We start from the raw sequence: 15,464 nt of genomic DNA, 5'->3' as shown, positions 1-15,464 counted from the left end.
TTGAGTGAAATTCATTTTTTTTAAAAGTGCTATACAAGTAAAGTTTGATTTGATTTGATTTGATAAACTATTAGAGTTAATATAAATGTGTATATTTTTTTGCTTTTACAAGTTGCAGTTAAATCTCATGGCATAAAAATTTGTGTTGGATTGTCTCAACATTATTGTACCTTCAAGAAAATAGTGAAAGTAGAATAATAATCTTTAATTTCCTACGTGTCTGGACAGCAGGTTAATCTGAAATGGGACAGAATTTGTTTGTTCATTGGATCTGACTGTATTGCTTACAGTCCCTCTCCTATCATCTTTTGATCTATTTTAAAAGCATTCCGANTTTTTTTTTTTTTATTATGATAATGCTATTTTTAGTTGAAAGTTTAAAAAGCTATCATTTTCTAGGACATAGTTGCTGTAAGTTTTTCCTAACATCTCAGTTTGCAAAAAACTGAATCCTGAGCTAAACATTTTACCAGAGAAATCAGGTTTTTACGTACCTATGCAGAGCAGAAATCTGGTTTTGACATCTTTACTGTGTCGCATTGACTGATGTTAACAGTCTTCATCATGCAGTGTGTTTTTGGAAATAGCTTTTCAACAGAACGTTTAAAAAAACTAAGTGATTGGGTGACGTTACTTCAGTGCCTCTAAGCACGACGACTGTTACTGAAAAGTCAAAGTTGTAGCTGCATTTAAGGAAAAAAATTCAAACGGTGATTTATTGATTTCCTGAACTCACAGGTATTCCTTTCAAAACAAATTGCTTTTCAATTTTATTTAAAAAAATGTTCTGCTTAAAAACAGTATTGATGCTTAATTAAGTTACATGGGTTAACTAACTAAATGTTTAAAAAATGACATGACTTACAGTATATGGAGAAGTGTTTTTGTTAACTATGCCTGTTGTTCTTCTATCAGGGAGCCAGTTGCTTCAGAGGCAGCTGCTGTGGCACAATGCCAAAACACATGGCAGTGAAATCCTTTCCATTTGATCAACTTTCAAAGCCCCAAGACCCCCTGGTGCCACTGTGACGTGGAAGCAGTGGAGAACAGTTGGATTTAAAACCTTTTCAGCTGAAAAACCAGCCAAAAATCAGACCAAGGAGGCAGCCATGGTGACCACGGCTCTTCGTTGGCTGTTCCTTATATCCGTCATTATCATCACCATTGGCGGCAATGTGCTGGTGTGCTTGGCGGTGGGGCTGTGCAGACGGCTTTGGAGACTATCCAACTGCTTTGTGGTGTCGCTGGCGGTGGCAGATCTCCTTCTGGGACTGCTTGTGCTGCCCCTCTCAGCTGTGGTGGAGCTGCGCAACGGCAACTGGCCGTTTGGAGGCACTTTGTGCAACGTCTACATCGCCCTTGATGTCTTGTTTTGTACCTCCTCTATCCTGACTCTCCTGGCAATCAGTGTGAACAGATACCTTGCTATCTCATCGCCTCTCAACCACTCGCGGATCGTTACCCCGAGAAGAGTGGCACTGGCTATCACTTCCATTTGGGCTATTTCCCTTGCTGTGTCCTTTTTGCCCATCCACATGGGCTGGAATACAGCAGACTACAGGGTGCAGAACTTGGACTGGCTCATAGGAGATGAGGACAAGGAGGGGCGCTACTGCCAGTTTGAATGGAACAATAACTATATTCTTATTTACGTCTTTGCCTCCTTTTACCTGCCCCTGGTGCTCATGTGTGGAATGTATCTGTGCATTTTCCGGGTGGCACGAGAACAGGTCAGTATTTTTACTGTTTTATGAGGTCATGACTTAAGATTTAGGCTGCTATTCTGGATATAAAATGCGACATTTGAAATAAATAATCTGCCATTTCAGTACATAGAAAGCTCAACTGCATTTGCTGCAAAAGTTTGTAGGCATCTCTTCCAATACTTTGACCTTTTTGTGCCAAAACAGACAAAACAGTGTTTTCTCTTCACACAATCATGTTGAGAATCATCTATAAGTTATGAATTTGTGTTTTTACCTACTGTATTTCCCACACTTAAAAAAAAACAACAACAACAGTATGCCTTATATTTCAACACATCTATAAGTGGATTAATTCTGTTTTTGATGTCGAAGCAGTTTTAAGAGGTACATGGTGCTCTGTCAAAATGTCTAGTTGGGTGTTTTTGTAATTACATTAAAGAGGCTAACGTGTAGCAATATCAAACAGTTTTTTTTTTTTTACCAAAAAGGTTGAAAGTCAGTGTAGTCACAGTATCGTTTGTTTTAGTGGTATCAGTCTGTTTTTTTAACGTGTTACTAACAAGGTTGGGTGTTATTTTAATTATGCTAAAGTGGCTAATATGTAGCAGTTACGTACTGTGTGTGTTTTTTTTTTTTCTTTTTTCTTTTTACCAACAAGATCGGAAGTTAGCATAGTCAAAGTTACATTTGTTTTTGTTGTATCAGTCTAGTTTTTTACGTGTTACTAACATGTTAGGGTGTTATTGTGAATATGCTAAAATGGCTAACGTGTAGCAGTGTTAGACTGGGTGTTTTTTTTAAGGTTGGAAGTTAGCATAGTCGCGTTTGTTTTAGTAGTATCCTGCTGTTTTTTTAACTTGTAACTAACAACGTTTGTATTTATCGTAGTAACAGCAACATTTGTTTTAGCGGTATCAGTCTGTTTTACATGTTGCAAACAGGGCTGGAAGTGCTAGGTATTGTGAATATGCTAACGTGGCTAATATGTAGCGGGTTATACAAACAAGTTTGTGAGTTACTGTGAAGGTAGTTCATAAAATCTGACTTATCTCTAACTTTTTATGTCTTGCTTAATGCACATTGTAGTTCAGTGTACTTTATAGATGAGATAATTTCAAAAATAGACAATTCATTGATTGTGCATTTATAATCTGGCACACTCTATAGTGCAGTAAATAAGATACTTTTACTTAAAAATGCAAATACGATACGAAATACCAAGTAACCCCTTTCTGCAGCTTTTGGATATGTTTTCAGTATATTTTTCCGGTAGATGTTGAACAGATTTCTACAAAATCTAAAATTGTGTTGGTTTGGTGCTCAGAGAAATTCCCTTGTGCCAAGAAAATGCCAAGAAGAGGTAAAAAAATATATATATATTACAAACAGCATCAAATTGTGAATCTAACATGAAAAGTCCTGAAACATTTTCAAAGTATTAAAAATTCAGTTTGAAAAATGAAATGTACATTTGTTCCATCTGTTGAACGCTGTAAATATGATGCATCGTTTCCAGAACTGAGGTATCCAGGAATTGCAAAAACAAACACCTAAAGAACCAACCTTTTCAAAAGTCAAAGTCCAGAACTCCGTTAAAATCTGTGCATAATTGACTTTCTAGAGACTGTGTTGAAATGAGGCAATGCTGTAAGTAAAACTAGGCCAATGATCTTCAACAAAAATTAAGGAAACTGTTGAAATACGAGCTTTAAACACCTAATAATGTCAAAGGTGGGTTATTTAATTCGGGCAGATATTTCAAATTGCTTACATGTGTCATAATTAATATGTAAAGGGGTAAAATATGAAAATGAGGACATACTGTACAAAGACATGAAAATGTCAGTAAAATTCCGTTCTATGTTTATCCGTAGTGAGCAGATCAATGGACAAATTCAGCTACACCTCATAACCTCTTGCTTCTTCCTCCTCTTTCTCCTGACCTCCTTCAGGTGAGACGTATCCGTGCCACCACGCCATCCTTCGCACGCTTAGCCAAAGCAACCATCATCCGAGAGCACAAAGCCACAGTGACCCTGGCTGCTGTCCTGGGGGCTTTTGTGATCTGCTGGTTTCCATACTTTACGTTTTTCACCTGCATGGGCATGATGGAAAAGACGAATCCCCCCAACATCATTCATTCCGTTGTCCTGTGGCTGGGCTATTTAAACTCAACCCTTAATCCCATCCTGTATCCGGCGTTCAACAGAGATTTCCGTCGGGCCTACGCCCAGCTGCTGCTCTGCAGAGGTCCATCACAGAGGAAACAGAGCTTCAGTAACATCTCTGTGCACAAACTGCTGTCCTTCATTCATGGAATAGGAGCCCCTCAAACCACTGACAAGCAGAAAGACCCTGCTAACACTGAACCTGAGGAGAAAATCCTCCCTGTATGTCAGGGGACATAAAGGCAACAGGAGCTGATGGACTGTAGTTCTTTATAATAAAGCTTTTGTTGGAGCTGTACTTGTACAATTCAGAAAGTTACATGTTTTAGTAAAATAAAATATTCCATAAAATGCAAAACTATTAATAAAAGAAAACATGCTTCTTTCTCCTCACCTGTGTTTATTCAGTTCAGGTAGCAGAACAAATATATCAAAAATAATAAATAATGACTTAATCTTAAAATGAGAAACAGGTGGTTAAAAGTTTGCAAAGTGTTTATTTTCTCTTCCTTCGGGCTTGGAAATGACAGTAAATGAGTTACCAGGAAAGTGATTTTCTATGCAAAATGTTTATATGTTTGACTTGACCTGTACAGAATGACCCGGGGAACTCTAAGACTTTCAAGCACACTAACTGAAGAAAACATGTTTTTTTCTTTCTTTTACAACAGAAAAAGGTTATGAATGTAACAGAATTTGCACTTGGATTGTTCAGATTTGACTCTGAATCTGCACTGAATCATATAAGATGTAAAGTAATGTTAATTGTCATTAAATGACCACTGTAATAACCCGGTGTGCCACTAAGCCAAGACTCATGGATCTTACAAACTGATATTTAATGACAGCATATCTAGCTTTTCTAAAAAGCCCTTGAAAGCAAAGTTGACATGATAATGATTTGTAATTCTTTGATTGCTTTTTGGTATCCAGAATAAAAATCTAAGCATTCAGTGATCCATTTTTTGCTTAATTTGATCTGGATTACAGAATAACAAGTGAGTTTATTTTAAGTCATTTATGGATGTTATCAACATGTTTTATCATCCTGCATTCAAGTCATGTATCCCATTCAAAACGTGGACACATGGATGTTAATTTCTTGTTTTTTAATAGATGCATTTGTATGTTTTTATTTCAGTTTTGAGGATCTATGATTCGACAGAGAATCCCAAAGAACAGAAGAAAAGACACGAGTTATTTAACAGATACTTAATGATGAATTATAAAATGGTACATGGTGTAATGATGAAGAGAAACAAAGAATACTAGTCTATTTGACTTAAACTTGATTGTCTCAGCTCATCATCTTTATTGCATTATCTTATAGCTATAATATATATAAGAAGAGAACTAATAGCAACTATCAACTAAGTCGTATAGCAGCAGTTATGCACAAAAATGTATTTTGCTACATAGAAACTTAAACACATTTCAATCTTTCTTTTGCAAAGTGTTATTTTTTCGATTATATTTAATATTTTAATATAATTTTAATATAATATAATTGAAATATAACCACGTTCATACAAAAAAGCTACTCCTCGCTGTATGCTAAGAAACCTGAAGCAAAATAAAAGATTTTTGCTAAGTTGTTAAAGGGTGACCAAACAGGGAAGTTGGAGGCTGACTCCACCCACAGCCGAAATTTGAAAATCCAGTCAGAGGGGTGGGGCTTGTGGGCTGGACTGTTGTCTATGGAGAGAAATAAGAATCACCAAGATTTATGCATAATTCTTGATTTGTGTGTAACTTTGTGCGTAATTTAGGATTTGTGTGTGCGTATTCTTAATTTGTGAATGTGTAATTCTTGATGTGTAACTCATATAATATATTATGTGCATAAGTGAAAAAAAATACAAAATTTAAAAAATGCAAAATACAATTTACACATGCACAAATTAAAATGACAACTGCTTGAAACTAATTACATATGTAAATCTTTATAAATTACGCACAAACAAAACCACAGTTACACACAAATCTATGATGGAATTTATTTCGCTCAGAGATTGGTCTGTGAATGATGCGTTTAAATACTACAAGAATGGTCGGTCATCAGAGTTTTCTTATTAGCCACTTTAAACTTAGATTGTAAATAATATCTGATACAACATTGACTTGCTTAAACAGATATTCCCGATTATTAGCTTATTATAAAAAATTCTAAATATGCATTTTTAAAACACTTTTAAAGATAAAAATATCTCCCGCTTTCTCTCTGCCACCCCTCCCCTGACAGCGCCTCCGACATGGGGCTCTGTCCCGAGTGCTGGTCACAGTCACGAGGACAGCAGGCGGTCCTGGACCCTTCTAAACTCCCACAGGTCGATCAAGCCTCTCTACCCTGTGAATGTTTAGAAGAGACTCACGCTGCAATCGCTTCGTTCTCCCTCCGGGTTCTCCTATGATTTCTGAACACAACTGGGATTTGAAATTTAAGATAAAGCAATAATGCAATGGTAGAAGTGAAACATGCAGCAAAATTGGGGGGAAATTGAAAGGAGCTTAATAAATGCAGGGTGCATTCCCTGCATTTATTAAGTTCTTTATTACAACAATCAATTAAATATTTTCCTTTGAATTTAACAAATTGAAATAATTATGTCCAGATGCAGGATGCCAGTACGAATTTGTCCATTTTTATAGTCTCTTAATCTTACTTTGACCAATCTCAAAGTCTGCATTAGCGCACATGCATCAGTACTCTTTATTATTATTATTTTTTTTATTAATTTCCATTTTGTTTCATTTAACTAAAAGATAACATCAGATCAAACTGTTTACACAAATATGATTAAGTTTTCACTGCACCAAAATGTGAGTAATGAAGTAATGAAGGTTTTCTGTAGTCTAGTAATTGTAATTTATTACTGAAATATAAGTTGTAATTACTTAGGATATTCCATTATTGACGAGGATTTTGTTTTTCTTTTTCCATGGGGCTGGGATTTAATCAGAGAAATTGCTCTTAATTTGTCATATCTTAAAAAGTCTTAAACTTAACTTGAAGAAACGTGTAGGAACTCTGTGTGAACGGCGGCTCATTTGACAGCAGTCAATGAGAAGACGCCATCTTTACATGCATTTATAGCAACAATAAACTCAATGTTGGTGTTTTTATTTAAATTAAAATTTGGTAACAATTTTAAATGAACATAATGCAGGGAAACAAATTCCTAACTGAAAATATTTAGTCATTTACTAATAATCTTTTATAATAGGACAATCATTATGTAATATTAGCTGAGAATAGGAACTTTCCATTAATTCTGCACAGTGTGCGTCATTCTGTACTTTGTGAAAACTTATTGCTTTCCCAGAAGGATGTAGTGCAATATTGTGCCTGACAAACAGTTGATGTAAAGCTGGATGTAAAGATAACCTCAAGATCAACCTCTCTTTTTCTCAGTGATTATCTCCATTTACTTGTACATCATAGAGCCATAAAAACGAGTGAAATGACACCTGCTGCAGGAACAGGAACTCTTTCATCTGAGGGTCAACAAATGCATTATTAGGTTTCAATCTGACTGACTTCAAAGCCATTTTAGTTTAAACAAAGATAAAAAAGTATACTTATCGTACATATACTTTTCTTACCGATTTGGATTGAGGGAGGATGAGACTCAGTTTTCCTCAATCAAACACTAAAATCTTCCACCGTAAGGCAAAAAACACAAGAGAACATAACTTAACTCAATTTATCTTCTTGTTCATCAAATTACTTGAAGATTTTCAACCCCTTACTAGCATCACTTTCCCACCAGATGGCAGTAAAACCAAATGTGATTTCTTTTTAGTTATTCAAAGAAAATTACAAATAGTTATCTTTGTTTTACAGTTAGACAAAATGTGGTGGTTCGGAAGAACTGTTTTCATTCTTAGGGGTTTCCTTGGAGAACTCATGATTGCTTGGAGGCCACTCAAGTCATTAAACTCACAGCCCTTAAAAAATGTACATTCAGCAAAAAAGAAACAGCTTGGAGAACAGGAGTGTAGAAAACCTCTGATTTTTTATAGCTTTAATTAAGATGTGAGGAGTTCCTGTCTACAGAGACTCCTAACATTTTAATAATCTTAATGGTAAAAAAATAAAATAAAATAAAGTCTTTTTACATTCCCAGTATCAATGTCAAGTTTTGATTAGAAGTTATCTAGTATTTTTCAAGGGAATGAAAAAGGACTTAAAGGGAATAGAAATCATCGTTACACTCCTACTACAAACGGACAGAAAAAGGTTTTGTGGCCCTAACAAGAAAAAGTTTGAGAACCCCGTCATCTAAACAAGATGAAATAAAAGCATGGACCATAATCTCCAGGTCAGCTTTGGTCACCATTTTTCTCAGTTTAGAAATAAAAAAAAACAGTTTTTGTGTTTGTCTTCCCATCTTCACAGGTAATAATTAGGGTTTTCTTTTTTTCATTTAGTTGAAGATAATTAAGTGTTAGTCAGTCTAATGCAAGAGAGGGCAAAGCAATAACTCACCTAACTTATAAAACTCCTCCTCTTAATGTACAAAATCAACTCGGGCTTGGAATAACTTCTGTAATTACTTTCATAAAAACAAATTTAGGATTTTAAGCTGAAACAATTATAGTAAATGCACATGATTGTACACAGTTGGGATTGCATTTCTTTGTGTTTATTAAAAAGCCATTTTTTCCTGTGCTGCATTCAATGTACCCTTTTTATGGATGTTTAGTTGTCGACAACCTCCCTCATCAACACAGTAGCCTGATCACTTATTATTACACAGTGGAATTCAAATGAAATGCATTTTAGCAAAAAAACTCAACACTTCTCATTAAACTTTCTGCTGTTGCTGTAAGTCCAGCAGGTTTTTCCTTCATTTCTGTGTGGACGTTGCTAAAAATCCTCACAAGTCCCGCTCACCCCATTTAAAACTGTTTTATCCTTTACAACAGTGGTGTCAAACTCAATCGCACAGGGGGCCAAAATCCAAAACATCTGAAGTCGCTGGCCGAACAGGACAAACATTTATTGAACACACTAGAACTACATTTTTAAAACTTTCCCAAACTTCCCTTTTTAATATAAATATGAATAAAACAAGCAAGAATATTATTGCAGAATAAATCAACTTAAACCTTAAATAACTTTCAGTAGTTTACTTTCCACATAAATAGATTTTGTCAGAATCACACAAGTTAGAGATAAAGTAAACGTTAAAAAAAAAAAAAAAACACTGAAGTTTTTTTTACTTGTGTGTCATTTTAGATTAAAAAAAAATGCTCCTAAAAATAGCCCAAAAGATTTTGATCTCATTGAAAATTGAATGGAGTTATGGCAATAAATACACTTTTCCATTATTTTCAGTTTTTGGAAGGGGTCTGTATGTTTGTGTTGCTCTTTTGATCAAGGACTCGGTTAAGTTCAAACGCTGAAATCTGCTGCAGCAAAGGAAAAGGGCCGAAATGTGTCTTTTCAATTACATCTCTTTGCCACCAGATGGCAGTAAAACCAAATGTAATTTATTTCCACTCATTTAAGTGAAATTGAAAATATATTTGAATACCTTTTCCTTGTTTTAATGCTAGACAGAATGTGGTGGTTATAAGGATCTCTTTTCATTCTTAGGGGTCTGTTTGGAGAAGATAGGAACACAACTCCTGATTGCTTGGGGGCCACTCAAGTCATTAAACTCACAGCCCTCAAAAATGTACATCCGGCAAAAAAGAAACAGCTTGGAGAATAGGAGCTTAAAAAGCCTCTAATTTTTTTATAGAATTAATTAAGATGTGAGGTGAGGTGTTCCTGTCCATAGAGACTCCTAACATTTGAATGATCTTGATAGTAAAAGAAGAAAAAAAAAAAGGCAAAATTTGGGAGATTCTTCAAATCAGTCTCTATTTATATTGCCATTATCAATGCCAGGCTCTTATTATTTACAAGTTATCTATTTATTGGCAAGGGAATGTGAAAGCACTTAAAGTCCTCATACATTATGCAAGTGAGTGGGATGTAAGGTGGGTGGCGAGGAGCAAAATCTAAAATAAGATTTCTTTTCTCTTTTCTCCTTGGCTGTGTAAGCCAGCATTGTAAGGTCTTAAAGATCGCCTGTGCAAGCTGGCGTTTGTTAAGTCACATATTTTAATCATCCCCGGTAGACTTACACGGGGCAGCAGTTGCCATGGATAATTAACGAAATTTCTTCTGCAGGCTGCAGTGGGAGGACATTGCAAAGGTTTGCCAACTGGTCAGAACAGAAACATGAAAATGAAAGGAGACCTTCATGCATAGCAGATACGTTGGCTTCAAATGATGAATGTATGTTCAACCCGACGCTTCAAAGACTTGATGAACTTTCTTTCATTTTAAAAGTAGTGTTTGTTACAAAAATAACAATTTTTTTTAAGTGCAATTTTTTTCTCTTTTACAAAACATAGCTTCTACTCATAAAAGTTATAAAACTTTGGTTAAAGTCCCACTTAAATCATCTTTTGATCTATTGTAAAAACACTTCCAGTGATCTTTTCATTATCATTATACTGTTTTTAGCCCCAAAAAAGTCACATAATGGCAGGAGTTTGTTGGTGTATAGGGAGCCTTCCTTCATTTCCCATCATCCCTTTGTTTACATTCTCTCTCGCTAACTTACGGACCCTAACAACTCCAACCTGGTGTAACAAATAAAGCTCTGACTCAGATGAAGAAAACAAAGATGGATCTATTTTTCTACATGTGGATAGATCCAAATGGTGCTTGTGGCTTGCCGTATAGCTTCTACCTGATATTTTCAAAAGCATTTTTTCATCTGCTCCTGATACACAACAATTTAATAATAATAAAAAAAACTTAAATACAACGGGAGACTTGGAGGCTGACTCCACTCTCAGCTCATGTTTGAAATATGCAAAAAAGGGGGCGGGCTGAGCGGTGGAGTTGTGGTCTGATTGACAGATTAGTTTGAGGAAACATGCAGTCGGCGGTGTCTTCAATATGAAGATTGATATAGACAAAAGTGATGCCAGTTTTACCACAGAACTTTCTGTGGAGGTTGATGATTTTTCTTCTACACCTTCTTCTAAGGCACTCATGGTCCAGACCAAGGGGGGTGGGGGGGCGGGGGGGCATGTCTCAGTGGCCAACTGCCACTAGCATTTTGGCTACAAAAGGCTAAATTATTAAACAGACGATCCTAAGAGAAACGTTCAGTACAAATCCCATCACCAGGACGGAGTTTACTGGATTAGACGCCAAATGCAATAAACTACTGTTATCTAACTTCCAAGTCCACTGGAAAGTTGTGAGAGCCAGTACATTTCTGACCACTGAAGATAAAACACCTACGAGTCATGCTAAAGCTAACATAATAACATCCAACCATTACAGAATCTAAGATGGGCGGGGCTTTTATGCTGGAGCAGCATGATCACGTGGGACTTGCACCAGTTGGCCAATCACAAAATTCAGCTACCTTGGCACTACCTTGTTTCAACCTGTAGGGGGCAGCACACAGGGAGTTTCAAACTATAATATTAGCAATTAAACAAGTTTATTTTAAATTGCCAAAAATGTTAGTTGGACTAACAGACAACAATTTTAAAGCCTCATTTATAGAGGTCAAAAGAAAGAAAAATGTGATCTAGTGTTTGGTTACCCTTTAAAAATGCAAGTCTATGCTTTATTTTGTTTATATCTGTTCTCCATCATCAGAAAATCCCATAAGAACATGTTAACACCAAGCATGATTTTTATTGGAGTGGGTCTTTAAGTATGATGGATTATTTATTTACAACCCACGTTTAAGCTTCTCCTTTCACTCCCTCAATCTTCCTTTTTGCACATATAAACTTGATGCGTCTTGTGCATCTGAACAGAAAAAAGCATGTTATTGTAAGTGCACATTGAATGTGTGTGGGCATGTGTGTTTTCATGTGTGGGTTTTAGCCATTTGCCTATTCTGCCAGAGCTCTCATCTCCATGACTCCCCACAGATCCTGTCACTTCCTGTATATATATGTGTACAGATGACTGCCAAAATCCTGTTTGCAGGGACAGAAACAACTTTGTTGGAGCATGCTCAGTGATGAGGTCTGGAAACCTTAACATGAATGCGTGAGGTAGAGCGGGGATGCAGTGTGGAGTCAGCTGTTCATCTGTTTGCACCCAAAAGCAGATGGTTTTTATACTGACAGCACAGAACTGAAGCTGTTTGCAAATGAACAGGAATCCTAAAAAAGTCATTCATTTCTTAAGTTACTATTTTTCCCCTTTTGTTTCAAGTAATGTCAACCCCAAAATTAGTAGAATAAAGCATTAGGATGGTTTATAAAATATTAAGAGACTGTGCTAAACCTGCAGGTGTACTAGTGTTACATTAAAAAAAAACGTGAAATATGTTTTTGATTCCAATAAATATACATACAGACAGACTGCATTACTTTTTAAAGATTAGATTTGATTCCTTTTGGTAAATTTTCCAGGTTTATGTGCTGCCGTCATTGTTGCTGGTCTCTGTGGGACAGACATGATCAATAGGAGCAAATGAGAACGCCAGTAAGTTGTTTCCTGGGGTCACAAGGTTCATTGTTGTTTGTCATGTACAGGTGATCCACAACCACTTAGAAGGAACATAAAAAAGCATTTATTTCATTCAACAAATAAAGCAAGAATATGAATAAACAACTGTGTCGTTTATTTTTGGGTGATTATAACATGCAGGGGATGTATTTAGAAAGTTATGATTCCATCCTAACTTTCATAAGAAAAAAACATCCGTCCAGTCATTTTTTTTAATTCAAACACAACTACAGTTCCCAGAATTCCATTCTTTCATAATAATGAAAAGTCAGAAAATATCCTCTGTAGATCTAAAAAGAGTTAATTCAGGATAATAACAGAGAACAAATTAGCATTGCTGGTAGTCAAGAGGCTATTTATTAAAAATGTTGAGGTAATAAAAGTTTGGGGTGTGAAGGATGACCTGTTTTGTGATCAGGTCTTGATTCTAGCTGTTGTTGCTTGAATCACTGCATTGATGCAGCATAGCATGAAGGCGATCTGTCTGTGAATCTGGTCGGAGGTTAGAAAAGCCCAATTTGCTCTGATCGCTGCCTCTATCTCCACCGTTTTGTTTGGTCTAATGTCTTACATCTTTGTCATTAAAATGAATCCATAAATTCTCTGTTTACATTCATTCTGGTTACGTTTGCTGCTGAAAAAATACAAATAACACAAATCTGTATTTTTTTCAGTTTGGACTTTTGACAGTTTCTTGTTTGAAAGTGTAAATAGATTAAATAATTACTTTATTGGGTAGTTATGTAACAAATTCCAAAGTATTTAATACTTTCAAAGATTTCAAACCTCATTTTTAGACTTTCAAGATATTTCACCTGGTTTGAAGTTGTCCTAACTTCTCTTTGCTCTACATTTTCCAAGCTTTTCTCTTATACAGTTGAGATTTTTTGGGTTAGGATGTAGAAATTATTATTAAAATAGGTCATAATCATTTTTGTCCAGACTATTAACATTTTGCATTTTGAAACAAAAATCCAAGTTCAGGTAAAAAAAGAGAAATTATAGTAGCATCTTATTTTCCACTTCCAATGCTGCTTCCATGGGTGTTCCTTCCCATCATGCATTTTTAAAATATTTCTGACAGTGTAAAAAAAAAGCTTTTACCAATACATTTAGAAAACTGACATAAAAAAAAAATGCAAATTGCACATTAAAAAACTTTTTAGATTGATGTGTCACCATCAGTAAAAATGCTGAATCTGGTGAAACTAAAAGAGTTCAGTTTGCAAACTGACTCATGTGGTTAAACATGCTGACACCTGGTTACAAATACACATGAAATTTGACTATGTACCAAACAAAAAAAAAATTCTCAAAATATCACTCTTTACTTTTATTCTTATGTGTGTTACAAGAAATAAAAAGTAAACCCTGAGCTGAGGAAAGAAGCTGAAAGAAATTTGTGACATTTCAAGATCCATTTGCTGCTCAAATACTGGAACATTAACTAAAGTCGGGTGAACCAGCCAAGTGGCCTAGTGTTAGAGAGTTTCTCTTCTCGGAGCCTATGTCATCTTGGGCTTAAATCCCCAGTTGGGTCATACCAAAAGCTATGAAAATGGGACCAAATGCCACCCAATTGACTCAGCATTACAGGGTTGGATTGGGGCGGGGAGGACTTGCCATAAGTCCAAAGTAGACATTTGCCCATCACCCCAACACTTAAAATCCCACTCCAACCATATTGTTTTCCTTTATAAAAGCATTCCCAATTATCCTTTAATTATGAATAAGAAATGTTTTAGCCAAAATCTAAAAGCCTTTGTGGTTTTTTAATACATACTTTATGCCTAGCGTCAGTATCTTATTAGACATACAGCTCTTGGTTGGGGGCGAAGCTGTTGGCTTGGAGCAAACCACCCCCTCCCATCGTTGAGAGCTATAGCCTCAACATATAGCATTAGCGGCACAAGAATAACAATTATCAATATTGGATCAATCCAGTCGTACAGTTTTGTACCAGAGACCAGCTCGCACGAGGAAAATGAAGATCTTGGCGCGCCCATTTTAGTAAGTACGTCATTAATCTGAACTTTTCCAAGCATCCAGTTTTCTGATCCTACCGAATTTGAATTAAGAAATACCCAGAAATGCTGTTTTCAATATGTCATCCTCTATAAAAAAAAAAAAAGCCACAAGAACATGTTAAAAACACTAAAAAGATTATTTTCAATGGAGCGGATCCTGAATGAAAATATCTAAAATATTGTCCACTTTCATTGTGATTGAAAAATCACTGAAATAGTAAAAGACTGCTCGTGTGAAGTGTTTTTCATCCTCCCCCTTCCCTCTGCAACAATGGACTATTCTGTCAATTGCAAGTTAGGGAGCAGAGCAGTCTTCTAAGAGGCTAAACAGAAAGATGAAGTGCAGTTATCCTAATGGCTGGGAAAAAAGAAAAGGCAAGGAGAAAGCAAAACTTTTATAGTCACTCTTCCAAAAGTGCAGGAAGAAGACAGAATAGGAAAAAAATCTCAATCAAATGAACTCGGAAAGAGGTTAAAGAAAGTCAAGAAGAGTATCTGTGAGAATTTTCATTTTTTAAACATTCTTTCCTAGACAACAGCTTTGCTCCATCAGTCAAGAACTTTTGTTTCTCGCAAATTAAAGAAAATACAGAAGACATTCCTACTTGAAGGTGAGTGGGTAGCAAATTACAGCATTAAATAAATTAAATGTTTTTTTAAGTAAAAATTTTGTAAATAGTAATTGGTAAATACTTGAAGTAAATGAATGAATTTAAAAGTTAATTTTTTTTTTCTTTCTGTGTTGTTTGAGAGAATCCAAGCGGCAAAAAACAGGCACAGTTTTCAAGCTCGATGACCACGCGTGCGGCGATGCCACATGCCTCTGTACCTCTGTACCTATACCTACCATTAACATTTAAATGTGATTTCACTTTTTAGATACTTGTCAAAACATTTGGACATTGATGCTGCCAAAAAGTGAGTATGTTGTTTTACCCTATAAGTTAGGACTTAAAAAAGAGAAAAAAAAAGATTATAACAACCACTGCAGAGGGCCCCGTGTTATTGTTCACCT

At 35.7% G+C, this 15,464-nt stretch overlaps 1 protein-coding gene across 1 annotated transcript; it reads left to right on the top strand.

Moving 5' to 3' along the window:
- Nucleotides 1-918: 918 nt before the first annotated feature.
- Nucleotides 919-4,803, top strand: hrh2b (histamine receptor H2b). The gene is made up of 2 exons (XM_024266357.2): nucleotides 919-1,730; nucleotides 3,659-4,803. The coding sequence occupies exons 1-2, from the start codon at nucleotides 1,110-1,112 to the stop codon at nucleotides 4,112-4,114; spliced, it is 1,077 nt and encodes a 358-aa protein (XP_024122125.1). The 5' UTR covers nucleotides 919-1,109; the 3' UTR covers nucleotides 4,115-4,803.
- The last annotated feature ends 10,661 nt before the right edge of the window (nucleotides 4,804-15,464 follow it).

This window comes from Oryzias melastigma, linkage group LG14 (genome assembly GCF_002922805.2).
Source record: "Oryzias melastigma strain HK-1 linkage group LG14, ASM292280v2, whole genome shotgun sequence".
NCBI lineage: Eukaryota > Metazoa > Chordata > Actinopteri > Beloniformes > Adrianichthyidae > Oryzias > Oryzias melastigma.
This window is presented reverse-complemented; position numbering and strand designations above follow the sequence as displayed.

Bases quoted from the DNA above. Each gene is read 5' to 3' on its own strand.
- hrh2b (XM_024266357.2), top strand. From the start codon at position 1,110: ATGGTGACCACGGCTCTTCGTTGGCTGTTCCTTATATCCGTCATTATC. The intron at 1,731-3,658 runs GTCAGTATTTTT...GACCTCCTTCAG, and splicing joins TCCGGGTGGCACGAGAACAG to GTGAGACGTATCCGTGCCAC.